The 25,869-nt window shown below is 40.9% G+C and overlaps 1 protein-coding gene across 2 annotated transcripts in view; it reads right to left on the reverse strand.

Annotated features, from left to right (window-relative positions):
• The window catches only part of UBE4B (ubiquitination factor E4B), a 115,986-nt gene that overhangs the window by 69,706 nt on the left and 20,411 nt on the right, over positions 1–25,869 (reverse strand). For both annotated transcript variants that reach the window (XM_045546177.1, XM_045546179.1), the window contains exon 2: positions 12,785–12,971. In XM_045546177.1, coding sequence (XP_045402133.1) covers positions 12,785–12,971 — 187 coding nt within the window. The remainder of the gene's footprint in view (positions 1–12,784; positions 12,972–25,869) is intronic.

Consider the following 25,869-nt stretch of genomic DNA (forward strand, 5'->3'; position numbering starts at 1 on the left):
CACACCTACAGTCACACACCAGGACTGCACCATGGAGAAACGACCGATCCTAAGGCTGGGGCAGGATATATCCAAGACAAGCCTAGAGCATCTTACAGTACCAGAAAGACAGTGCTCAGGAAAACAAAAAGGGAGGCATGTCAGATGAACTTAGAGTTCAACCTGAAAGAGCTCCCACGGTCAAAGCTGGAACAATTTGTGTAAAATAAATAATGTAGCTGTTTAGATTATAACTCAAAGTATAAAATAAATATATACAAGTTCATACTGATATAAGTAAGAGATTAAATAAACAATGGGGGAGAAGAGACAAATCTTCCTCACAGAAGAATTCCAAATAATATAAATAGACAGCGCACCGCTCCAGGAGGTTAAAGTTAATTCCTACCCCTTAAGTGTGGGCTGGACTTAGGAACTCCAGACCAAAGAACTGAGTAAGGAAAGGGAAAAATAACCACTTTACAGTGGAGAAACCTAGCAAACACTACCATAACAAGTTGATGGTTGACATCACCGGGGATGTCATGTGGATGTTACAGGCCCCTGATATGTGACGGGAAGGGTACTTCACCTGTGTGATATTTGTCCCCAAAACCTCAAACCCCAGTCTCATCATGAGAAAAACATCAGGCAAAGCCAAACGAAGGGACATTCTACTAAGTACTGACTAGTGCTCTTCAAAACCGTCAAGATAATGAAAAACAAAAAAAGACTGAGATACTGTCACAGACCAATGGAGACTCAGGAGACTCATGTTTAGTTAACGATAATATACCAAGGCTAATTTCTTAGTTTTGACAAAATGTACCAGATATTAACATCAGGGGAAACTGGGTAAAGAGTACATAGGAATTCTCTATACTATCTTTGGAACTTGTCTATAAATTGAAAATTATTCCAAAATAATTATGTATTTTACAAAAAGACTAGGACTGGAGCATTGATTCCATGATTTCTAGTTTTGTAACCTTGAATAAGTCACTTTTCTTAATATTATTCCCTGTAAACTGGTAATATTGGTATCTGTGCAGCCTACTTCATAGTTCTGCTGTGATGATCCAATGAATAACAGATGTAGAAGTGTTTATAAACTCTACAGATATACCCATATGCATCAGGTAAGAACAAAATCAGAAATCAGGGCAAACTCCTGAGTATAAGGATCAGATTAGCTGGCCAGGCACAGTGGCTCATGCCTATAATTCTAGCACTTTGAGAGACTGAGGCAGGAGGATCACTTGAGCCAGGGAGTTCAAAACCAATCTGGGCCATAGCAAGACCCCATCTCTACAATAAATAAAAAAATTAGCCAGGCATGGTGGTGTGCACCTGTAGTCCCAGCTACTAGAGAGGCTAAGGCAGGACAATCACTTGAGCCCAGGAGTTGGAGGCTGCAGTGAGCTATGATGATGCCACTGCACTCTAGCCGAGGTGACAGAGCAAGACTCTGTCTCAAAAACAAAACAGAAAGAACAGATTAACTTCTGCTGCTATGACACCTGCTCTGGCCTACTGCATTTCCAGTCTATCTGAGTACTAGAAAAGAGACAGGGGCAAAACTTACCCCACCAGTCTTCAATGACTTTTCCCCCAACCTATCAGTTCAAATAATCACACGAAATATAATTCCGTGGATCTACTGATGTTTCTGTACTTACAATACTTGTTTAAAATATCCACAATGAGCAAACAAATGTAACTTATAACATACCTAACTCTTGTAGTCTAAAAGGGATATATGCATATAACTGGACTTTGAGTTCCCTAAAAAGTCACCACATCCCATTTACCCAAGGCCACTTCCTCCCCCTGGTACCCCACCCCTAACAACTAATACAGTACATTTCACGGTAGGTATTTAATAAGTATTCACTGAATATACAATAGGGTGTTGGAGGATATTTTCTAAATTTATGGTTGCAGCATCAAATGAATGCTATTAGTGAACCCTAACTTGTTCTGAGTGCCTCAGCTTCTCTATCTGTAGAATGACAGGACTGAAGTAGAATATTTTCCAGCCCCTTCCAATTCTATTAAAGTTAGAAATATGTATTCAGTTATTTTTTAAAAACCATGCTGCACAGTTTACAATAACAAATCTAAATACTCTATATTATTATGCATCCCCCTTCTAAAATATACACAAATTTTTGGAACAAAAGAAGAAACTGAACCATACAACATTGCCTGGTTGACACTTTCTGACACTTCACAAAGGCTTTCTCTCAAGTCAGTGTTGAGTGAGGCTCTTTCATCTTCCAAGCTCAGGGAGCCCGAGAAGATAAGTCACCTGATTAAACAGAATTGCCTGAAATCAAGAGGACTGGGGCTGCAGAAAAGGGCCTCTATTTTCTCTTTCTTTAGGATCACAAGATTTCATGTCACTGTGAGAAGCAGAAGAGCAGAGGAGTCCTGCTTAGCTAAAGTAAAGGGGATGGAGACGGCAAGAGGGAAGGTAGGTGTAGCTCACGGTGCACTTCCGGGGCCTAATCCTGCCAAACCTGACCAACATCTGCCCACTGGAGGCTGGCTGCGCTGAACACAGAGGCTCTTAAGCAATGAAGATTCAATTCCAGGCATTAAAGGTGACAAACTCTTCTGCATTCAAAGATCTCAAAACTTTAATTTTTTTCTTAAACTCACTTTCCTTAGACTCCAACTGAGAGACTAGGGAGAGATGGCAAAAACACTCCCAGCACATTCCCACATGGATGCAGATTACTTCCTGGACACCTACTATGAGCTCAACAGATAAAAGAGAAAGACAGCTTTTTTCCAACGTTTTTGATCTAGGTAGGAAAATCAGACAAATGCACACAAAACTAAGAATGGTTTGTGTGACACAATCTCTATACAGGCCTCATGGGCCTTTTGGGGTGAGTACGATGACTAGGATAGGAACAAAGAACACGCTCTGAAAACCAGGACGTCAAGTTACATGAAGAGGGTAGAATCCAATTACAGAGCACCTTGAAAGCCCTTGGACTAAATTATAGTTGGAAATAAGGAGACAAGGAAGGCTTCTGAGCAGTTAAGTGACATGTCTTATCTCTCCTACTAAGCTGTAAATTCCCTACGGGACAGGGATTATTTTACGGAAATCACTCTCACACAATATTTATCCCTGTGCCTTCTCCATGCTTAGAAGCACGACCAAGGGAATGAAAGCAGCACTATGGCACAGTTCAGATCCCCCTGTGCGGGCAGAGTGCTAGTGGGCAGTCTGGAGCCAGACACAGGCAGCTAGGAGAGCGGTTGCAGGATCAGGTTAGCATAACTGGGGGGAAGGGAGAGAGGGAGGTGACAGGATCAACCAAGTCAAAGCAGGAAGCTGATTCTCAGCACTGCATGCCTCTCACTAACAAGACATCAGCACTTTGTCCAGATTCACGAAGTAATTAGTATGACCCCAGGAATAATGCTATAAGATGGAGTCCAGAACTGATAAAACATATCCCTTTGGTGGCCAAAAGAATATGCCAGGGAGATAAAGTAACTAGCCTGGCAAAGGACACACTTGTCCCAACTCAGAGAACTAAAATGTACAAGCTAAAAGCAAAGAATAGCCTTTTAGGGGTCTTGCTGTAGCCCTCGGGCCTTGGGGCTTCTGCCTGAGCCTCTGTCTCTGGCCAGCTGCCTAACCACCCTCAAACCCTCTCCCTCACCCAAGCTATGGACCAAGTAGAAGCAAAAAAAGTATTTTAACACAGCAATCAATGATGGCACAAGTTATAATTTTATCGGTATTCCTGATAGCATTCTTAGCAAAGACAATTTACTATAAAATAATGGCTTTGATTCTGTAGAAATTCCCACAAATGTACTACTAAGCAATAATGATGTTCATTAAACACTCAAAAGTGAAGAAGGAAACTGAAGAGAAATTGAAGATGACTGCACCAGCCCTGCCTTGTGTCAGTCGCCACCAAGCCCATTTCTGCTCCAGGACCTTTGCATCTGCCTGTCTGCAAAGATTTCCCCACAGATACCCTCTTGGTTTACTCTCTCGCTTCATTCAGGCCTCTGCTAAAAATGTCACCTTCTTAGTGAAGCCTACAGTTGACTATCCTATATACCCACAGCAATGTACACTCCCCAGCAGTACTTACTCCAACACACTGCTCTTTTTCTCCACAATTATCACTATCTGAAAGATTTCATGGGTTTTTTTTAATGGTTTCTCTCACTAAACTCTAAGCAACATGGGCTGGAACAGAACCTAACACATAGAGGGACTGAAATAAAAATGCATGAAATGAAGGCTACATGAATTTACAGCATTCGTCACATCGTTAGCAATAATCAGCATAAACTAACACATAAAACAGATATTAAAATATATCAAGCAAATTCGGAGGGATAGAAAACAATTGCAATGGGATATAGAAGGATGTTCCCTGTATTCAAAAGTAATAATTCTATTTTTGCAGAATGGCAGAATTAAAAAAAAATACAATGCATTATTATTATTATAGTCACCCATTCTGTATAGTAAGTCACTAAAGTTTACTCCTTTTATCTAACTGAAATCTTGTACCCTTTGATCATTATCTCCCCTTCCTCATCCACCCCTGCCCTTCCCCAGCCTCTGGTAACCACCATCCCACTTTCTACCTTTATGAGTTCAACTTTTTTATCTCCCACATATGAGAACATGGGATTATTTGTCTTTCTGTGCCTGGCTTACTACAATTAGCAGGATGTCCTCCAGGTTCATCCATGTTGCAAATGATAGGATTTCCTTCCTTTTAAGGCTGAATAGTATTCTGTTGTGTGTGTACATATATATATATACACACTATATTTTCTTCATCCACTCATCTTACAACAGACACCCAGTTTGCTTCCACATCCTGACTATTGTGAATAATGAATGCTACAATGAACATGAGAGTGTAGACATCTCTCCAGCATACTGATTTTAGGTCCTTTGGATATATACCCAGGAGTGGGATTGCTGTATCAAATGGTAATTCTATTTTTAATGGTCTGTATTAAATGAAGGATACATGAAATTACAGCATTCATTACATCATTGGTAACAACCAACATAAACTAACATGTAAAACAGATAAAATGTACCAAGCAAATTCAGAAGGATAGAATAACAATTGTAATGGGATATGGAAGGATGTCTCTTATATTCAGAAGTAATAATCCTGTTTTTTAAAAGATAGAATTTAAAAAATATATACACTTCATTATTATCATAGACGTATCATTTTCCCTAGTGGCTGTATTAATTTACATTCATACCAAGGCAGAATTTGCAATTAGATAAATGCCTACGTGAAAATGCGCCCCCCAAATCAACACCACATAGCCGTGAACCTGAGGATGTGACTATTTGTGGCTGTATTCTGTCAAGTACTGCACAGCAGCATCTTCAGCTCTTCACAAGTCTGTCTCCTCCTGCTAAATGGTGAGCCCCTGGGGGCCTGGGCCCCTCACTGAGCCTTCCCCATCTTTGCAACCTAGTTCCTAATACAGTGCGCAGCAAATAGAAGCCATCTATTAAGTATTCAAATGCATGAATGGAAGCAGGATGAAGACCATTTGAGCAAGCATAATATTAAAGAAAAATTTTATGTTAAATTGTCATGAAGTATGTTAAAGACCAGCAGTCAGACAGAGGAAATGGATTCTGTCTTTATGATCCTGACCCCAGAACTAGTCCAGAGGCCAAACATATCATCTGACATCTTACTAATTCCAAACAGGCCCTGTTGTTCATTTCTGCTCCCAGAGCACCTGTAGTCTACAGATGCAAACAGGAACTCAGGGGATTGAAATTACGGTAGTTTTTTGACTAGGTGCTAGATCTTTTATGTAAAACATTAATAAAGAAGGATGTAAATATATTGCAATCTTTATTTCTCTACAGTTGTGTGATTCTCTGTATTTTATTATATGCATTTAAAAATATATTTTGAGATGCCAATCAAAGGCTTCACCAGTTTACCAAAGGGAACTGTGGAACGACAACAGTTAAGAACTCCAGTTCTAGAGAGTATAAAGCAACCAGAAGCCTGTTCCACTGGACCTAATAACCCTGTCAAGATAAAAATGGTTAATAAAGGATGCACTGGGGGACTCGAGCAGGATCACCACATCTTCAGAGAGGTCATAAGAGCTGGGAAGGGTAAAGCCTTGCTCAGATATATTCAAGATGTTTAGTAGGTAAATATCAAAGGGAACAGAGGGAAAATGAGCATAATTCCAAAATAAGACTGTAAAATAGGTCAGGCTCAGTGGCTCATGCCTATAATCCTAGCACTCTGGGAGGCTAAGGCAGAAGAATTGCTTGAGGTCAGGAGTTCGAGACCAGCCTGAGCAAGAGACCCTGTCTCTACTAAATATAGAAAAAATTAGCTGGGTGTGGTGGTGTGCAGTCCCGGCTAGTCAGGAGGCTGAGGCAGGAGGATTGCTTGAGCCCAGGAATTTGATGTTGCTGTGAGCTAGGCTGATGCCACATGGCACGCTAGCCCGGGCGACAGAGCAAGACTACATCTCAAAGAAAAAAAGATTGTAAAATAAAATCACTCAAGAGGGTTAAGAAGTTCTGAAAACTAGGCAATCACAAAATTATCTAAAAATGGGGGAAAGAACTAAGAAAACTAGTTTATACTCCCAGGAATTTTATAAGCACAGTTTCAAAAAGGAAATGAAAGAACACTTTCTCCCGTACTGACTGTACGCTCTTCAAGGAAAACAACGAAGTCTTACTCATCTTTGCACTCCCATGACCTAGCACTGTGTTTGACCCATGGTAAGCTCTAAATTTTACATGTAAAAGTAACATAATCAATGATAACTATAAGAAAAGTGGCAATCATCTGTAAGAAAAGCATTACCCGGCCGGACACGGTGGCTCACGCCTGTAATCTTAGCACTCTGGGAGGCAGAGGCAGGTGGATCGCTCGAGGTCAGGAGTTCGAGACCAGCCTCAGCAAGAGCGAGACCCCTGTCTCTACTAGAAATAGAAAGAAATTATCTGGCCAACTAAAAAATATATGTAGAAAAAAATTAGCCGGGCATGGTGGCGCATGCCTGTAGTCCCAGCTACTCGGGAGGCTGAGGCAGTAGGATCGCTTAAGCCCAGGAGTTTGAGGTTGCTGTGAGCTAGGCTGACACCACGGCACTCACTCTAGCCCGGGCAACACAGCGAGACTCTGTCTCAAAAAAAAAAAAAAAAAAAGAAAAGAAAAGCATTACCCATATATATAAAGTTGTAAGAGAGGCAAAAGCAATGCCATTTAACAACACAGTAAAAAAGTTAAACTTCTGAGAATGATAAATGTAATATCTGCAACAGCAGTCACCTCTTGGTGGGGGAGGGGGAGGTTCCATGATCATGTAGGTCTAAAACATTTTGTAATAAATTTTTTTCTAATTTTAGAAGAAAATGAACAGGCTTAGGGATTTTAAAAATTCTGTTCAGAGCAGCAGGAAAACCGAAGAGACAATCCTGCTGATCATGGTGAAAGGGGTAGTGTTAGCAAGTGTTCTTTAAATAGGACTCAATTCTTACTCTGCTTCGAATATTTCCAGTAAGAAATACTGCTTTCACTCATTTAATCGTTAAACTACTGGTACTGCCAGAGTACCTACTGTGTGCTAAGCAAGGTGCTGGGAATAAGGGATGAGCAACACTGACAAGGCCCCTGCACTAACCTTATGTTTAAAGGGAAGAGGGGACAGAGATAAAACAGCAAATAAAGAAATAATATTCCTATGTGGAAGTAAGGTTTTTGCAGATGTAAGCAGGTTAAGATGAGGTCATACTGGATTAGGGAAGTCCTGAATCTAATGACTGGTGTCCTTATAAGAAAAGGGACATTTGGACACAGACATACGAAGAGGGAAGAGGGCCATGTGCAGATGAAAGCAGAGATTGGAGTTATGCTGCCATAAACCAAGAAATATCAAGGACTGCCAGCAACCACCAGAAGATGGGAAGAGGCAAGAAGGCTTCTTCCTTAGAGCCTCGGAGGGAGCACAGCCCTGCCAACACCTCCACTTCGAAGTTCTAGCCTCCAGAACTGTGAGAAGATAAATTTCTGTTATTTTAAGCCATCAAGTTTGTGATACCTTGTTACATTAGCCCTGGATCACGCCTGTAATCCTAGCACTCTGGGAGGCAGAGGCGGGTGGATCGCTCGAGGTCAGGAGTTCGAGACCAGCCTCAGCAAGAGTGAGACCCCCGTCTCTACTAAAAATAGAAAGAAATTATCTGGCCAACCAAAATATATATAGAAAAAATTAGCCGGGCATGGTGGCACATGCCTGTAGTCCCAGCTACTCGGGAGGCTGAGGCAGTAGGATCGCTTAAGCCCAGGAGTTTGAGGTTGCTGTGAGCTAGGCTGATGCCACGGCACTCACTCTAGCCAGGGCAACAAAGTGACACTCTGTCTCAAAAAAAAAAAAAAAGAAAGAAACAGATAAGATCATAAGAAGCTGGGACTACAGAGATGGGAGAAGTAACTTGCAGGACCCCCTACCACTTCCCGATTCTTGCTTTAGCTACTTGCAACTGAAAGCACCAACTATAAAGGCTGACAGTGACTGCCAAGTCACTCCTGGATGATCGACTCCTTACCATGGGTGGCAGCCCATCCAGTACTTATTCCTGTTAGAAAGTACTTCTTGATTCAGGAACAAAAATCTCTCACTCACATTCAGTGGATAATATATCTACCCACTGGCCCTATGTCTAACTTCTAGGACCACAGAAAACAACACAAGCCATTATCTTCTTCATTACAACTTTTCACATTTTTTAATGGACAGCTATCACATTTTCTTGAGATTTCTTTAAGCTATAAATGCCCATGTTATTTTGGCCATTTTCTCTTGTGATTCATTTATTAATTCAATACATCTTTATTAGGTGCCTACCATGTCCCAGACACTGCTGAAGGCACTGGGACACAGCAGTGAACAAAATGGACACAAGCCCCTGCCCACATGGACCTTGCACTCTAGCAGTGGAGGCAGATAAAACAGGATATACAAGTAATATACACACCATTATCAGGGGGCAGTAAGAGCTGGAAGAAAAAGTATCTACGTCAGATAGAGGTTGCAATTTCAGATTGGGGGGGCCAAAGAAGGTCTTATCAAGAAAGAGACACAAATAAACACCTGAAGTGTGGGCAAAAAAGCCAAGTGGATTTCTAGGGCATGTGCATTCTAGGCAAAGGACCAGCAAATGTAAAGGCCCCCAATTAGGATCATGCCTGGGATGTTCCAGGAACAGCAGGGAACAGCAGTTACCTGGTGCAGAGGGAGCAAGAAGAGCAGTGAGAGAAGAGGTCCAAGACATAACAGCACCAGCTCACAAGTGGCCCTGGGTCACGGTGGGGACTTTGCCTTTCATTCTGAGTGAGGTAGGGAGCCAGTGGAGGGTTGTGAACAGAGAACTGATGTGATCTTTCTTATGAGGGAGTTTGTTGCCTATTTTCTTAAATTTGTTTATTTAATAAATTATGAACATTTGTTTCTCCAACCTGTCAAAGCATGGTGACTAATATCCACCTGTTTGTGACTATGAATTATGGTGATTATGTGAGAAACATAATCAGACTACATAGCACAGAGGGCCACTGGCAGGAATTAGCCATCTAGAGAGCTGCCCATGGCTTTCTGTTCATTTGTGATAAGAGGACAATGGGCTTGCTGTTGTATGATGCTGTACTTCTGTGTGAGTGGGACCCCTCTGGCTCTACATGAAGCGAGCCAAGGGTGGGTGTGGAGAAACCACTTAGGAGGCTGTTCCAGTAATCCAGGTGAGAGATGCTGGTGCCTTGGACCTGGTACACGGCGAAGGTGATGAGAGGAGGTCTCGAGACCCTGGTCTACTTCTAGTTTGCAGACATGTCTAGAGCAGGGCTAACCAAGCTCCACCCACCAGCCAATGCTGTCCTGCTACCTGTTTTTGTAAGTAAAGTTTCACTAGAACACAGTCACACTCATTTACATACGGTCTATGGCTGCTTTTGTGCTACAGGGGCAGAGATGAAGAGTTGCAACCTTATGGCCTTTTACAGAGTTTGCCAACCCCCAATGTAGAATATGAGATAAAAGAAGAGGTAAGGCCGGGCGCGGTAGTTCACGCCTGTAATCCTAGCACTCTAGGAGGCAGAGGCGGGCAGATTGTTTGAGCTTAGGAGTTCGAGACCAGCCTGAGCAAGAGCGAGACCCCATCTCTACTAAAAATAAAAAGAAATTATCTGGCCAACTAAAATTATATATAGAAAAAATTAGCCGGGCATGGTGGCGCATGCCTGTAGTCCTAGCTACTAGGGAGGCTGAAACAGGAGGATTGCTTGAGCCCAGGAGTTTGAAGTTGCTGTGAGCAAGGCTGACACCATGGCACTCTAGCCTGGGCAACAGAGTAAGACTCTATCTCAAAAAAAAAAAAAAAAAAGGAAGAGGTAATGTTTTAGAGTTAAGCAACTAGAAAAGGTGAGTTGTCATTTATTAACATGGAGTCCTAGGAGAAGACAAGATGTGAAGAAATATCAAAGATTTTGATTTTGGACAAGTTAAATGTGAGACGTTCATTAGACATCCAAGTAGAGATGTCAAGCAGATCATTAGCTGTATGAGTCTGAGGACCAAGGAACAAGTCTGAGCTAGAGATATAAACTAGGAATTATCAGATTAGCGATGGTAATTAAAGCCAGGAAATCAGAGGAAATCAATAAGAAAATAAACATAGATGGAGAGGACAAGAGATTCAGTACTGAGCCCTGGCATCCTAACATTTCCAAGTCAGGGAAATGAAAAGGAACTATGCAAAGAACTAAGAGGGAACATATAGAACATAATGAAAACCAGGGGAATATGGTGTTCCGGAAGCCAAAAGAAAGAAGTATTTCAAGAAGAGAGTGAAAGCCACATCAAATAAGGCTGTGATAGGTCAGAGCAGACGGTGACTCAGAGAAACCGTGAGAGGCCTCGCCTGACTGGAGCTGATTTAGCAGAGGGTGCAAGGACCGAGGAAGTGGACGGAGAGGACAGGCAACTCATCCCAGTTTTGTTGTGAAGTGGTACAGAGATGTAGGGTGGAAGCTGACAGGGAAAGGAGATCAAGAGAGTTCCTTTTTTTTTAATTCCCATGATGGGAAAATAAGAGCATGTGTACAGGCTGTTAAAAAAATCCACTTGAGATGGAGAATCTGACAAAGCAGGAAAGAGAAGGAGCGAAGGCTCTGAGCAGGTGAGAGGAGACAGGATCTGGGGTCCAGGCTGCAACAGGGATGGGACAGTTCGTGCATAGCAAGAACGGGGCAAATGTATGGGCAGGTAGTTGCATGTGATGACTGGAGCTTATGGAGCTTCCCTTTTGCCTGTGCGTGTTTTCTCAATGAAATAGGAAGCACGGCCATCGGCTGAGAGAGTGTGCATGGAGAACAAGGGTTGTGCTTTGGAGGAGAAGGTATGAAATTGATCAGAAGAGAGAGTGAACTAGGAAACACGATATAATTGGCTGCCAGTATTAAGGGTGCACCTGAGTTTGTGATCATGAATTTGAAATAAGACAAACAACATGGTTCTAAGTTTTTCTCTAACCTTGTTCCAGTGCATGAGACACAGTAGGTGGAGAATGAGATTCAATCAGGATCATGGTTTAACCAGACAAGTAAGACCAAGTGAGAGAGAGGCTCTCCCCTGAACAAATTCCAGCATTCTGCATATGACCTGATCATGGTTAGACAGAGGGCACTATTGTTAGCACTGTTTCCAAAGGAAAAGATAAAATCACAATTGGAATCTTGAACCCTCCAATCCTATCAGGAGATCAGCACAGCTGCTCAGAGATGTACAGAGGAGGTATTTCAGGCAAAGCCATTCTTTACTATTAATTAAAGTTTTGGCCTGAACCTCTCTCTTCTATAATTAATAGAATTAGGTATTTATATATAAATGGGGAGAGTCCACATGGATGCCTAACAAGTGTTATAGTAACAGAAACTCTGCAAATACTTTTAATTGACAAATAATCCTAGATCAAGAAGATGGACTAGGCTGACTATTAAATTCTTAGATGATATTATTATCAAGTAAGGTCTCTTAGCACCTACTTTTACATAATTAGAGTCTTAAGTAATTATAAAATAATTATGATAATTATAATGACAATATTGATAGAAAAGTTTCACTTAGAAAAGATACTTTCAAATATAAACATGAATTAATATCATCATTTCCCAACAAAGACAGTCCTAGATATTAACCATGAGCTCGTTTATTACAAAGAAATAAACCCTTACCATAATTAAATAGTTGTCAATGAGATAGTTATAAAACATCACATCACGTAAAGTTTTATACCTTGAAAATTTAGAGAAAAAGTTCTGTGCCAATGTAGAATGAAAACAAGGAAATCCATAATTAGAGTCTTGTCATTTTGACCATTATTTCAATCCTGGATTTTCAGATTATTTTATCTTAAAAAAAAACCATAAACCAAATTCATAAAATCAGCAGAACCAAGTAAGTCTTAACCACCTTGTCATCAGAGATAAGACCTGAGCCTGTTTGCAAAAAAAGATAAAAGTTATGGGAAAAAAACCCAATTAGTTTTAACAGATCATAATCAAAATGAATAGACAATAACAAAATACACTGCAGTGTCTTTAACTTTAAACTGCTTCAGGATTTTGAAAAGTTAAGTCCACTTAATTTTATTCTGTTACAGAAAAAATCACAACCATCAGCTTAACAGAAAGCTGAGCTAAGAATCACAAACAATCCCAGGTATGAAGGTAAGGCTTACCTGATGCACCTATAGGGGAGGTAGCTGGGGTCATGCTGTGGACATTGAGACCAAGACTCTGTGAAGGGCCGGGGGCTGATGCTGCGATAGGAGGCCCCGGAGGGTTCTCCCTCTGGGGAGAGGTGAGTGGGGTGGTTGGCTGGGAGGTCTGTCCACCAGCAAGTCGTGCAAGGCGCCTCCGTCGAATCTGCACCATCGGAGAGAAAAGGACACTCTGTAACTAAACAGCAAAAATGCAATTCTGCCCAGGAATGACAACATAATGATAACCATCAATAACCACACCAGAGCTTAACAACTAAATATGCCTGGAGAAAAAGTACTCATTTGAGAGAATAATTCACTGTACCAGTATTCTTACATGCCATCACCTCACTTTTTAAAAACCATGTCTCTTAACTGCCTTACCATCTCTGTTTATACCACCTCCTTGACTGATATTGTGAATTTACAGTGAGCCTATTACACTTTTAAATACACTAAAGCTTATTATTTTAATAAGATAATATAACTTGGTCATTTTAAATAGGTAGGATTTTAAATAAATAGCTGATTTAATTCACTAAAACAATGAGAGAAAGAAACAAAAGTTACATGAAGATACAAATTTTACCATCATTTTCAGGAGCAAAATTATTGTGTTTTTTTTTACTTGATTGCAATAAAAATAGAATCTGTCACTTCTTCCTCCTAAACTCCAGAGTTATTATCATGTGAATATAAATATGTACCACAAAATCCCAATGGATCATAGAAATGTTTTTCCTACATTTTCATAATCACTAATTCATAACTAGTCAATAAACTCTCATCGACGACCTACTGTCGCAGGCTGTGAGGACACACAACAGTTACGAGAAGGCTGCTGGCCCTAGGTAGGCATCAGAGAAGAAAGCCACATGAACTAAGAGTCTGCCATCCTAACACTGCTCCTTTAATCATTCTCAGGTAAGAACATTCTGATTCTTGACTCCAAAGTTCAGAAGCTCCTCCCCATACTCCTCTGCAAATATATTTATCAATGTACTTACACAAAAGCCTAAAGCTGTTTGCCTGGTCATCTGTCTACTTAATTAGATTAAATCCCTTGAAGGAAAGATTGGGTCTTATTTTATTTATTTAATAAACACATATGTAGCACTTACTATCTTCTAGCACTGTTCTAAGCACTTTACAAATATTTACCTATTTAATCCTCACAACACCCCACTGAGAGAGGTACTTATGCCCATTTTATATATGAGCAAACTGAGGCACAGAGAGGTTAGATACACTGCTTAACTAGCAAGTGGTAGAGCTGGAATTTGAACCGTGCAGTGTGGCTCTAGTGCCTATGCTCTCATCACTACACCAACAGTCTACAGACCTCTTGGGCTCTCCAAGACCCTTTCAGAGGGCCTGTGAGGCCCAAACTATTTTTATAATAATACTAACACATTTGCCTTTTTCATTCTCATTCTTCTACAAATGTCCAGTGGAGTTTTCCAGAGGATACACAACATGTAATTCTGCAAGACTCAATACACAAGTTAATAGGAGAATCCAGCTGAATTCTATTAATTCAGACATTCAAAAGACTGGCAAAAGTGAAAACAATGTCACTCTTCTCAATAAATTTGTTTTGGAAAATGTAGTTATTTTCATTACAAATGTTATTTATATTTAGTGGTTTTATTATTATAAAACTTAATACATATGAAACTTCTCGGTTTTCGTTTCTAACACACTAAAGATCAATAGAGATAACCAGTCAACACAAATGCTCTCTGGGATCCTGAACTTCGTCAGACATCTACTTGACATACTCTATTTTACAGGAGTGTAAAGGAGACTTCTGAGGACCATGTCACCAGGCTACCTGTCTCACGTGTCCTCATGCCCCGGAAGTCCAGTGCAGCACCTGGTCTGTAACAGACAGCGCTTGCCGAACTGCGCTGGACAGAGAAGGGGGAACACGAAGGTCATCACAAGTCTCTCAAGGGAGAACTGGTAATGGGATGAAAAAAACCGCTGAAGGAAACTACAGAAGAAATTCTCTCAGGAATACTTAACTTGGGGTGGGGAATGGGGGGAAGTGGACCAGAAACTCCCATACTCAACCTGCTTGCTCACAACCCAGTTAGTTACTCAAGCCAGAGGCCCAGGATCCACATTCATTTCTTCTTCCTAGCCCCACACCTCCTCAAACAGGACCAATTTATCACCAAGTCCTGTTACTGCTACCTGAGTGCACTCTCTCCTCTTAGCCCCTTTGCCACGACCCTACCCAGGCCACCATCCTCAGCAGGGCCTCTGCAGATCTTTCTAATGGATCTATCTGTGTTCCTTCTGGCCTGGTAAAGCAAAGGCCACAAACTCCTGTCTTAAAACATGGAAAGGTTTTCGATTTCCGAAATGCAAATCAAAATAACAAAGAGATACCACCTCACACCCATTAGGATGGATACTACAAAAAAAAAGAAAAGAAAAGAAAAAACCCAGAAAATGGTTAAGTATTGGGAACAGTGTGGAGAAAATAAAATCTTGTACCTGACTGGTGGGAATGTAAAATGGTATAGCCACTATGGAAAACAGTATGGCGGTTCCTCAAAAAATTAAAAATAAAATTACTATATGAGCCAGCAATTTTTCTTGGGTATACAGCCAAAAGAACTGAAAGCAGGGACTCAGAGTTTTTTTTTTAAGAGTTGGGGTCTCACTCTGTTGCCCAGACTAGGGTACACTGGCGCAATCATAGCTCACTGCAGCCTCAAACTCCTGGGCTTATGAGAAAGTGCTCCTCTCGCCTCAGCCCCCCAAGTAGCTGAGACTACAGGCGCACACCACCGCACCCAGCCAATTTTTTTTGGTAGGGACAGGGTCTCACTATGTTGCCCAGGCTGGTCTTGAGGCAGGAGGCTTCAAATGAGCCTCCTCCAAAAGATATTTTTAATACATCTGTGTTCGTAGCAGTATTACTCACAAGAACAAAAAGGTGGAAGCATCCTAAGTGTCCATCAGTAGATGAATGGATAAACAAAATAGGGTACAGACTTACAATGGTATAGTATTCAGACTTAAAAAGTATGGAAATGCTGACACATCCTAGATGGATGGATGAACCATGAGGACATTATGCTAAATGAAATAAGCCAGTCACAAAATACTGTATGATTCCACTTACATGAGGCACTTAGAGTAGGCAAAATCTAAGACAGAAAGTAGAACTGTGGTTTCTGGGGCAGCGGGGAAGGAGGAGTGGGGAGTTCTTGTTTAATGGGGACAAGTTTCAATTTTGCAAGATGAAAAAGAGTTCAGGAGATGGATGGTGGTGATGGTTGCACAACAATGTAAATGTACTTAATGCCAATGGGCTGCATGCTTAAAAATGGTTAAAATGGTAGCTCTTATGATATATGCATTTTACCACAACTAAAAAAAAAAAGTTTTAGATTTCTGACTCAGTTATAACACTGTCAATGGCTAAAGCCACCCCCTTAGCAGGTGCTAATCAAATGAACTCTGGAGAAGTAAGTGGGCTCCAGAAGACCACAGTGGAAACAGTAAAGCCAGTTAGCAGAAATGTATGGAGTTTCAGGCTGAAACATTATAAGAATAAAATCTTACCCTATCTGCTTGTCTAAACATTGACAATCGACTATCTGCTTATATGAAAATTGAAACATGTCATTTTCTGTTCTGCATTTAGTAACCAAGAAAGTGTCTAAGAAAGTGCAAAATTGTATATAAGAAATACCTTGGAAACATTCTAGACTCAAAGGCAATGTTTTCTTTTGTAAAATATAACTTTAGGCCCAAAGGATCACATCCTAATTGGATGTCGTGAATAACTGTAATCAAATTGAGGGCCTTAGCTCTTAATAATTCACAAACTGCCTGTTTTCTTTGTTAGGTGCTCAAAATTTATTTCTGAGTTATCTCCTTCTGGCCAGAAGAAAAACAAAACAGTAATTTTCCCAACATTTTAATATCTCTGAAATCTACGTGTACCTTAAAGTCAGATTTATGACCGATTATGGTTATGTCTCTTGTAATCACTGTCAGCAAGGAAGACAGAGTCTGGTATCAAAACCTTCACAGTGGGTACCAGGGGCTTGGCAGAAAACCCTGGAGATAACAGAAGGACAAACTATTCCCCTACAAACCAAACTACCAGGGAAAGGGGAAGAGGGAGGTGGCCGATCAGATGTACGTTACCAACAATCCCCAAACAGCCCCAAAATTAGAAGCAGCAAGCATTAGAGACCACCACCAATGGCTTTGTTCTTTGTCAAATGTGCCACATCATCAACTCTTTTGATGGCATAAATGATACTAAGTGAAGAAGCCCAACCATTGACAACCCCAAGACCAAAGCCAGATGAGTCAGTCAGACTCTGAATATTAAGCTGTAGGAATATCCTAACCACTTTATTTTGCTGATATTTTCCTTTTCATTTATGAAAATATCATTAATATACAATTTTAAAAATCTAAGTATTGAATAAAATCCTAAGTTATAAGAAAGCATGTTATATTTCCCCTACAATCCAACCACCACACAGTAATCACAGTAATTCTTTAAAAACACAAGTCACTCTCCCCTGCTTACGCTCTTCAGTGGCTTCCCACTGGACTTGGAATAAAAACCACGTCCTCACCAGGAGCCACTGGCTGCCTCTCCAGGCTCACAAGCTCCATGCCAGGCTATAGCCACACTGGCCCTCTGACAATTCCTAGAACATCTTAAACTCTGTCTTATTTCTGGCCACTTGCAATTCCTTAGCCTAGGAGCATTTTCTCTAATTCTTGGCATGGCCAGTTCTTTCTCTTCTAGTCTCAGCTTACATGTCACCTCCTCCTGAAGGGCTTCCCTGATCACCGTATCTAGCACAGCCCTCATCTCCCACCATATTTGATATTATAGCCCCATTCACATCCTTCAAGTACTTTTCATGGGCTGCAAATATCATATCCATTTTTTTTTTTTTTTTGAGACAGAGTCTCACTCTGTTGCCCAGGCTAGAGTGCCATGGCATCAGCCTAGCAAAAAAACTCCTGGGCTCAAGTAATCCTACTGCCTCAGCCTCCCGAGTAGCTGGGACTACAGGCATGCGCCACCATGCCCAGTTAATTTTTTCTATATATTTTTAGTTATCCGGTTAATTCTTTCTAGTTTTCAGTAGAGACGGGGTCTTGCTCTTGCTCAGGCTGGTCTCGAACTCCTGACCTCGAGCAATCCTCCCACCTCGGCCTCCCGGAGTGCTAGGATTACAGGCGTGAGCCACCGTGCCCAGCCCATATCCATTTCTTATGTACTGTCCTACTTATTATCTGCTTCCTCAGTAGAACGAAAGCTCCAAGAGAAAACCACATCTATCTTGTTCACCATTGTACCACCAACGTTGAGCACCGTGCCTAGCACAGAAGAACTCTGTACACAGTGACTGATAGGGGAAATTAATAAATGGAGTCAGGGAAGGTGAAGTATTGAAGTCACACACAAGAATGTTTAATTGAATATTCAAAGACCAGACAGTGTTTCAGATGACTGATATTGACCCCTCTTCAGTTGTTCATTCATTCAACAAACATTCATCGAGTACAATGTGAGAGTACCACAGTAAACAGTTCCTGCTCTAATGGAGCTCCCATTCTAGTGGAAGCCAAAAGGACATTAGTCAAATGAACAACAGAAATGATGCCAAGTGGTTATGAGTGCCAGTAAGAAGAATGAAGTAGGGGAAGGATACCCGGGCATGCTGGGAGGAGGGCTCTACCCATTTTTATATAAGGTGGATGGAAATGCCTTTCTGAAAACACCCGAAGGAAAAGAGGAAGCAAGCCATGTGGGTGTGTAGTCGCAATGTTTGGCACGTTCAGGATCAGCAAGACCAGTGTGGCTGTAGCAGATTGAGCAAGGGAGAAAAATAGCAGATGAGATCAGAGGCAGGAAGACTGCATGGGCCTCAAAGGCCAAGTAAGAACGTTGAAACCACCAGGGGGTGTCGATTAAAAAAACAAACAAAGAAACTCACACCTGTAATCCCAGCACTTTGGGAGTCCCAGGTGTAAGGATCCCTTGAACCCAGGAGTTTGAGGTTGCAGTGAGCTATGATGACACCACTGCACTCTATCCAGGGCGACAGAGTGAGACCCTGTCTCAAAAAGAATAATAATAATAAAATAAAATAAAATAATGTTAAGAATAAAAATTAAGAAAAACTAAACTATAACATTAGTTCAGATAACAGTTATCCTTGGTGGGTGGGGGTGGAGTACCAGGAAGAAGACTGGGAGAGGCATAAGTAAGCTTCTAGGGGTCTGGTAATGGTCTTATTATTCTCTTTATACTGGATGCTAGTTCACAGGTATGTTCCTTTGAAAATTCACTGGGTTGTATACTTACAACAATAGGTAATAAGTTCATAATTTATATGTTAAATATAGTCTTTTGGATGTTTCAAACAGGATGTAATTTTTAAAATTTAATCCTACCAAAAAGCCCACTGAAAATGCCACATTCTTTACGAGGATTCTTTTTTTGTAAGAGATGGGGTGTCACTCTGTTGCCAGGCTGGAGTGCAGTAGCATGATCATAGCTCACTGCAGCCTCGAACGGGGCTCAAGAGATCCTCCTGTCTCAGCCGCTCAGTAGCTGGGATTATACGTGAGAGCCACCATGCCCAACTCTTTATAAGGACTCGATAATTTTTTAAATTTAGTGTAAAACTAAAATATTTTATACAAATACTGTATTGACTACCCGATACTGAAATTAAGAAGAGACAGTATTTTAATTTTTTAAAATATGTTTGTGTACATATTCCAATGCAACAGAACGCCTGGTGAAAAGAGACTGTAAATTTTCACAGGAACCAGCATTTGGGGATTTGCTTGAAATATTGAGTTTCATTATCTTAGAGGCAGCTAAACTTAGGAGTTGATGCTTGATTTCAAATTCAAATTCAGCCTTTACTACTTACTACCTAGTGGGCTCCAGATAAGTCACTTAACCTCTGTGCTTCAGTTTCTGCACAATGTACATCTATTCATCACATATCTGTACAATGGAGATGAAAAAAATACCTTCCTCATAGAGCTGTGAGAAAACCACCACCCTTGTCCCCTTGCACACTTTTGCTCCATGGCTCTGATCTGCCCCATTAATACGTAATATATTTATTTGTGTATTGCTTAGTCACCAGCCCCTACTCTAAGTTTCGTTTTTGTTTTTTTTTTGTTTGACATAGAGTCTCGCTCTGTTGCCCGGGCTAGAGTGCCGTGGCGTCAGCCTACTCCTGGGCTTAAGCGATCCTACTGCCTCAGCCTCCCGAGTAGCTGGGACTACAGGCATGCACCACCATGCCCGGATAATTTTTTCTACATAGATTTTTAGTTGTCCGATAATTTCTTTCTATTTTTAGTAGAGATGGGGGTCTCGCTCTTGCTCAGGCTGGTCTCGAACTCCTGAGCTCAAGAGATCCTCCTGCCTTGGCCTCCCAGAGTGCTAGGATTACAGGCGTGAGCCACCACATCTGGCCCCCTACTCTAAGCTTCTTAAGGGCAAGGACTTTTCTCAGTTTTTTTCTCTGACGTATCTATCACAAGCACCTACAACAGTGTTTGGCATGTAGCAGGTCCTCTCTAAATATTTGCTGAATAAATGAAAAATACCAGAAAAATGCAATGCACATAAAATTTACTATTTATTAGTTGATATTATCATTGCCTTTGAAAGAGCACACCAAGTATTCTTAGAAGAAATACAAAGTCACCTTAAACCTGAACGCCAGGTTTGGCCTGAGATGTTCTATTCAGTGATGTAAACAGAGAATAAATGTCCTGACTCACTGCAATATGGGCTTGAAGGAAGGAAGTTTTCCAAGACTACAGATTTCCACTGAGCTGGTTGGTATTCCCCAGTCCTTATCCTCCCCACTCCACAAACACAGGTTAAAGAAAAAAATAAAAGTTGAAGAATCAAGACTTTGGGAAGTATACTGTGGACTATTAAGCAGCGAGGAGGAGTTAAGGGACAGAATTAGGTCCGTGCGTGACATGAAATGGCCATGGCAGAACCATGATTGGTAGAACGTGTCCTGCCCATCTTAGAGATGCACTGCAAAGAGAACAAAGTGATCAGTGGGGCAGGGCCCTGGACTGCTCACAGCAGCGCTCTCCGTAGAGGACAACGCCCTTCAGGGGACTGACCTCCATCTACAATGGTGGTAGCTTTGAACAGGTTTAGCAACCTGAGGGCCTGGAAGTATCTGGATAGGAGACTCCCAATAGAATGGCTTTGTGTGATCACAAGTATAAAGCCTTATCTAATTAATCTGACTATTAAAGAGATGTGACCTCCCTTTTATCACAAATAGAATATATGAGATACATACTAAAAATAATCCTAATACACCAAAATATTATAAAACATTTTTCTATTTGCTTACTCTATTTTTTTACATTAAGGACATAGGATTGGTATAATCTCCTTTAAGTTAAACAAAAGTTCTTCTTAAAATAATTTTGTTTTCTCAAATGTCACAGAGAGAAAAACCAAAACATAAAAGAGGAACTTTTGGCCGGGTGCGGTGGCTCACGCCTGTAATCCTAGCACTCTGGGAGGCCGAGGCGGGTGGATCGTTTGAGCCCAGGAGTTTGAAACCAGCCTGAGCAAGAGCGAGACCCTGTCTCTACTATAAATAGAAAGAAATTAGCTAGACAACTAAAAATATATAGAAAAAATTAGCCGGGCATGGTAGTGCATGCCTGTAGTCCCAGCTACTCGGAAGGCTGAGGCAGGAGGATTGTTTGAGCCCAGGAGTTTGAGGTTGCTATGAGCTAGGCTGACGCCACGGCACTCTAGCCTGGGCAACAGAGTGAGACTCTGTCTCAAGAGAAAAAAAAAAAGAGGAACTTCCAATTGCTCATTTATGTCCTAAATCACAACTCAAACCCAAACATACTAATCATGAAATCTCTTTCCTAGAGTGTTTCTTCTCTGTCTGTTTCAGTTCATATTTCACAAATGACATTAAAAATAGGGCTTTCCCCTAAATTGTTCTCACGGTCCTGATGAACTAAAAATAGACTCAAAACAGCAAGGACTACTGTGGTGATACCAGGCAGAAGCTAAGACAGGATGGGCCAAACTGTTCCTCTTGTATTTAGCAGTTTGTAGGGGAAGAAAAATCCATAAAACATTGTTTTAAGTTTAGTAAACAGTCATTCTACAAAAAGGCCTTACTTTTCTACTAGGAAAAAAAAAAGTAAATTCTAACATAAAGAAAACACTTGTAAATAGCTCCTCTTTGTGTGGTCCCCTGGAGATATCTCCTATTTTTACTTTCTTTTTTAATAGCTGGCCATATCTATTAATAAAACTTATAAAATGCTATGACAATGTCACAATATGCTCAATCTAAACACAACAATGTATTTTTTAAAAATGCGTTCAAATCTGAACATTATGGCTCTGTGATCTAGAATTCCAGTTTCCTTAAAAAATTCACAATTTTAACTCAGAAGCTCCAAAAGTCACCACTGAAATCCCTCTTCCTTTTTGAGATATATACACACACATAATTTATAATATAATACATATATATAATTTTTTTTTAAGAGACAGGGTTTTGATATGTTGGGTGGCCTCAAGCCATCTTCCCACTCAGCCTCCCAAGTAGCCTGGACTACAGGTGTGCCCCACTCTGCCCGGCTCCCCTCCTTTTTAAAGAATATATTACAGTCTCCCACTGTCAGCCTACACATATGAGGCCAAATATAATTTTAGGAAGGAAAACGCAAGAAGTGATTTAGATTCTTTTCAAAAATTTTAATCAAACACAAGTAAACATCTCCTTACAGATCTCAATACAATCCTATCACCTCCTCTCCTGCAAAGAGGAATTTAGCACTTGGATAATAAAGTTTTCTAGTTTATGTTGTCACAATGACTATTTCTGGAGGCTACTAGACACCCTAAGACAAAAGAATAATTTGTAATAATATAATTAATACTTAGAACTTACCACGTACCAGATGCTATTCTAAGGGTTTCACATACAAAAATGTAGTTAATAACCCAAAGAGATCATTACATTTACTTTCCCATTTTACAGAAGAGGAAACTGAACTCAGAGGTTAAATGACTTGCTCAAGGTCACATAGCTATAAAACAAAAGAGTGGATCTGAACCTAGACCATGTAACTCCAGAATGTACACTCTTAACTACGCATTACTGATCTTGACAGCAGCAAATCCTTCCACAGTTGCAGTGACTTTTGGACAGAGGCAGCCTTACTCCTCTCATGGCACAGTGTTTGTTGATTACTGGTTGAATAAATGAATTTATTTACAGAATGTTTAGTATTTCAGATATTACATTCATCCTCTAATTAACATTAGAATATTAAACTCCTTCTCTGGTGAGTATATATATTGAAAAAAGAATATTTCCATTTTCTGGTTCAAAGTATGCAGAATGCCAATAAATAAAGCAGGAAAAAAATGAATAATCTTGCCAAGAATATTCAGTCCTTTATTGGAATATTTATTAAAACCTGCTGTGCAACATGTACTGTAGCAGGCACTAAAGACAAACCACCACTCAAGTCATAATCCTCACCCTCAAGGACTTCTAGATCCATCGGGGAAAAAAAAGAAAATGAATGATTATGATTTCAGGTATAAGGAGATTAGAGAAGACACAAAGGAGAGCACTGCAACACAGTCTGGGGCATCTGTCACAGCCTCACAGGGAGATTACACACCCATACATATGCAGGCAGCTTGGGAATGCTTTATCTTTAAAAGAAAATGATAAGGTATATTCACTTCAATGTCTCCTGCTTTTAAAAATGAGGCATATTTTCACATTAGGTATATTTTATCACAACCTTTTAAAAATGAATTTAAAAAGCAAGCTGTAAAAGGGCACACACAGTGATTCCATCTATTTTTTAAAAGGACGTATATTTACATTATAATGGATATTATTAGTACAAATTATACATAAATGCAAAAGGCAATGATACAATAAATTTCCTTTTTTTTCTCATCTTTCTTCTTTCACATAATTTCTGGAGAATGAAAACCATTATTACTTCCCACTATATCCATAAAACCTGAAAATATTCAGATTAAAGTACAGTTCTGCTCCATAATGTCTTCATTCCAAGACAAAGGTGTGGCAGAGTACAGGGTGACAAAATAGCTTCTTTCAGGAACACTACTTATCACCCACGCAAAGGGAAAGAAGCATGGCCAGCTCCACACGGAGCCAGAAGTAACACATTCATTTCTGTTCACATTTCGCTGGCCCAAACTATCACCAGTGGGGTGGGGAAATATACTCTTCTCCTAGGAAGGGGCAGTGACAATATGGGCAATACAGTCCAGTGCAGCAGAGTCTCTTTCCTTCAGCACACACCTGGGTGCTATTGGTCACTCACTAGGGAGCTGCCTCTTTCTCCCTTGCACGCTCCTCCCCTATAACTGCTCTATGTCCTCCCCCTTCAGGTCTTTGCTCAAATGTTACCTTTGCAATGAGGCCTTCCCTTCTCACCTCCTATTTCCCATCCACTTTGTGGTTCCCCATACTTTCAAACATTCTGCCAAAACCAACAAGTATACATGTATGTATATATATACGCACACACACATTTACGTACAGAGAGATATAAAGCAAATATGGTGAAAAATTAACAACTGATAAATCTAGGTGATTCACTCAATCTTTCTGCAGATTTGAAAATTTGGCCGGGCGCGGTGGCTCACACCTGTAATCCTAGAACTCTGGGAGGCCGAGGTGGGTGGATTCCTCGAGGTCAGGAGTTCGAGACCAGCCTGAGCAAGAGTGAGACCCCAACTCTACTAAAAAAAATAGAAAGAAATTATCTGGCCAACTAAAAATATATATATAAAAAATTAGCCAGGCATGGTGGCACATGTCTGTAGTCCCAGCTACTGGGTAGGCTGAGGCAGGAGGATTGCTTGAACCCAGGAGTTTGAGGCTGCTGTGAGCTAGGCTGACGCCATGGCACTCTAGCCCGGGCAAGAGAGCGAGACTCTGTCTCAAAAAAAAAAAAAAAAAACTAAAAAATAAAAAAATAAAAATGAAAATTCTCAGAATAAAATGTTGAGGGGAAAATTAGCCCTACCAACATGGCTTGTGTTTCCTCTAACCATGTTCAGCTACACACAGCAGGCACCAAGGTGGATTAGCCAGGGTTGCCAAGAGAGTATGAGGAAGTGAGAAAGAGGCAAGGCCACGAAAGGCATGTACAAAGGATGATTATAAAGATGCAGAAAAAGGGAGCCCTGGCAGCATTTGGAGTCCCGGTTCCAGTCTCTTCCTGAGACCCAGCTATCTTTCTGTCCCTGGATTCAGAAAGAGGACTCCTGTATCCTTAAAATAAATCCCAGTTTTTGCCTAAGCTCAATAAGATGTCCTATTACTAACTGTGTGTATGCATATAAATACTTCAATTCCCCAGAGACGCTATCAGCAATTTGTACATGGAGTATCACTTTGCTTTTTTTCACTACCCTGTATTAGGTTTTCAGGACTCAAATTCAATTACACTAACTGTATATTCATGCCATGACTGGATCATCCCAGAGAATAATTCTGGAAATCTAGCAACAAATGCCTATATGCCTGCTATCCAACTTGAGTTTCTGCTTCAGGACAGGCAGGACAGGTGAGGGACAGAAGAGCACTGGCAAAGGTCGGGGGGGCTCTGTGGGAACACACACTGCTCAGGGATTGCTGAGCAGTTGATAAGGACGAGTGTGTACAGACATGGAGAGACACAAGGCAAGAAAGACAGGCAGGCTGGGACAAGCTCCTGGCGAGCTTCACATACCATCCTAAGAAACTGAGCTTGTTCATGAAGACAAGGAAGAGGTTTTGAAGATTTAAGCAGGGGAGTTACTGGGTCAGATTTATCTTTTAACACTCTGGCTACTGCGGAGAGTGGACTGAGGTGGGACACAAGCAAGCCTGGGCAATGGGGACGGGGAAGGGACAGCACCAGAGGTAGTGAATGTGTGTGAACAGAACTTGGTCATTGTTTAGAAGCGGGATGTGAGGAAGAAGAGA

This window comes from Lemur catta, chromosome 3, assembly GCF_020740605.2.
Source record: "Lemur catta isolate mLemCat1 chromosome 3, mLemCat1.pri, whole genome shotgun sequence".
NCBI lineage: Eukaryota > Metazoa > Chordata > Mammalia > Primates > Lemuridae > Lemur > Lemur catta.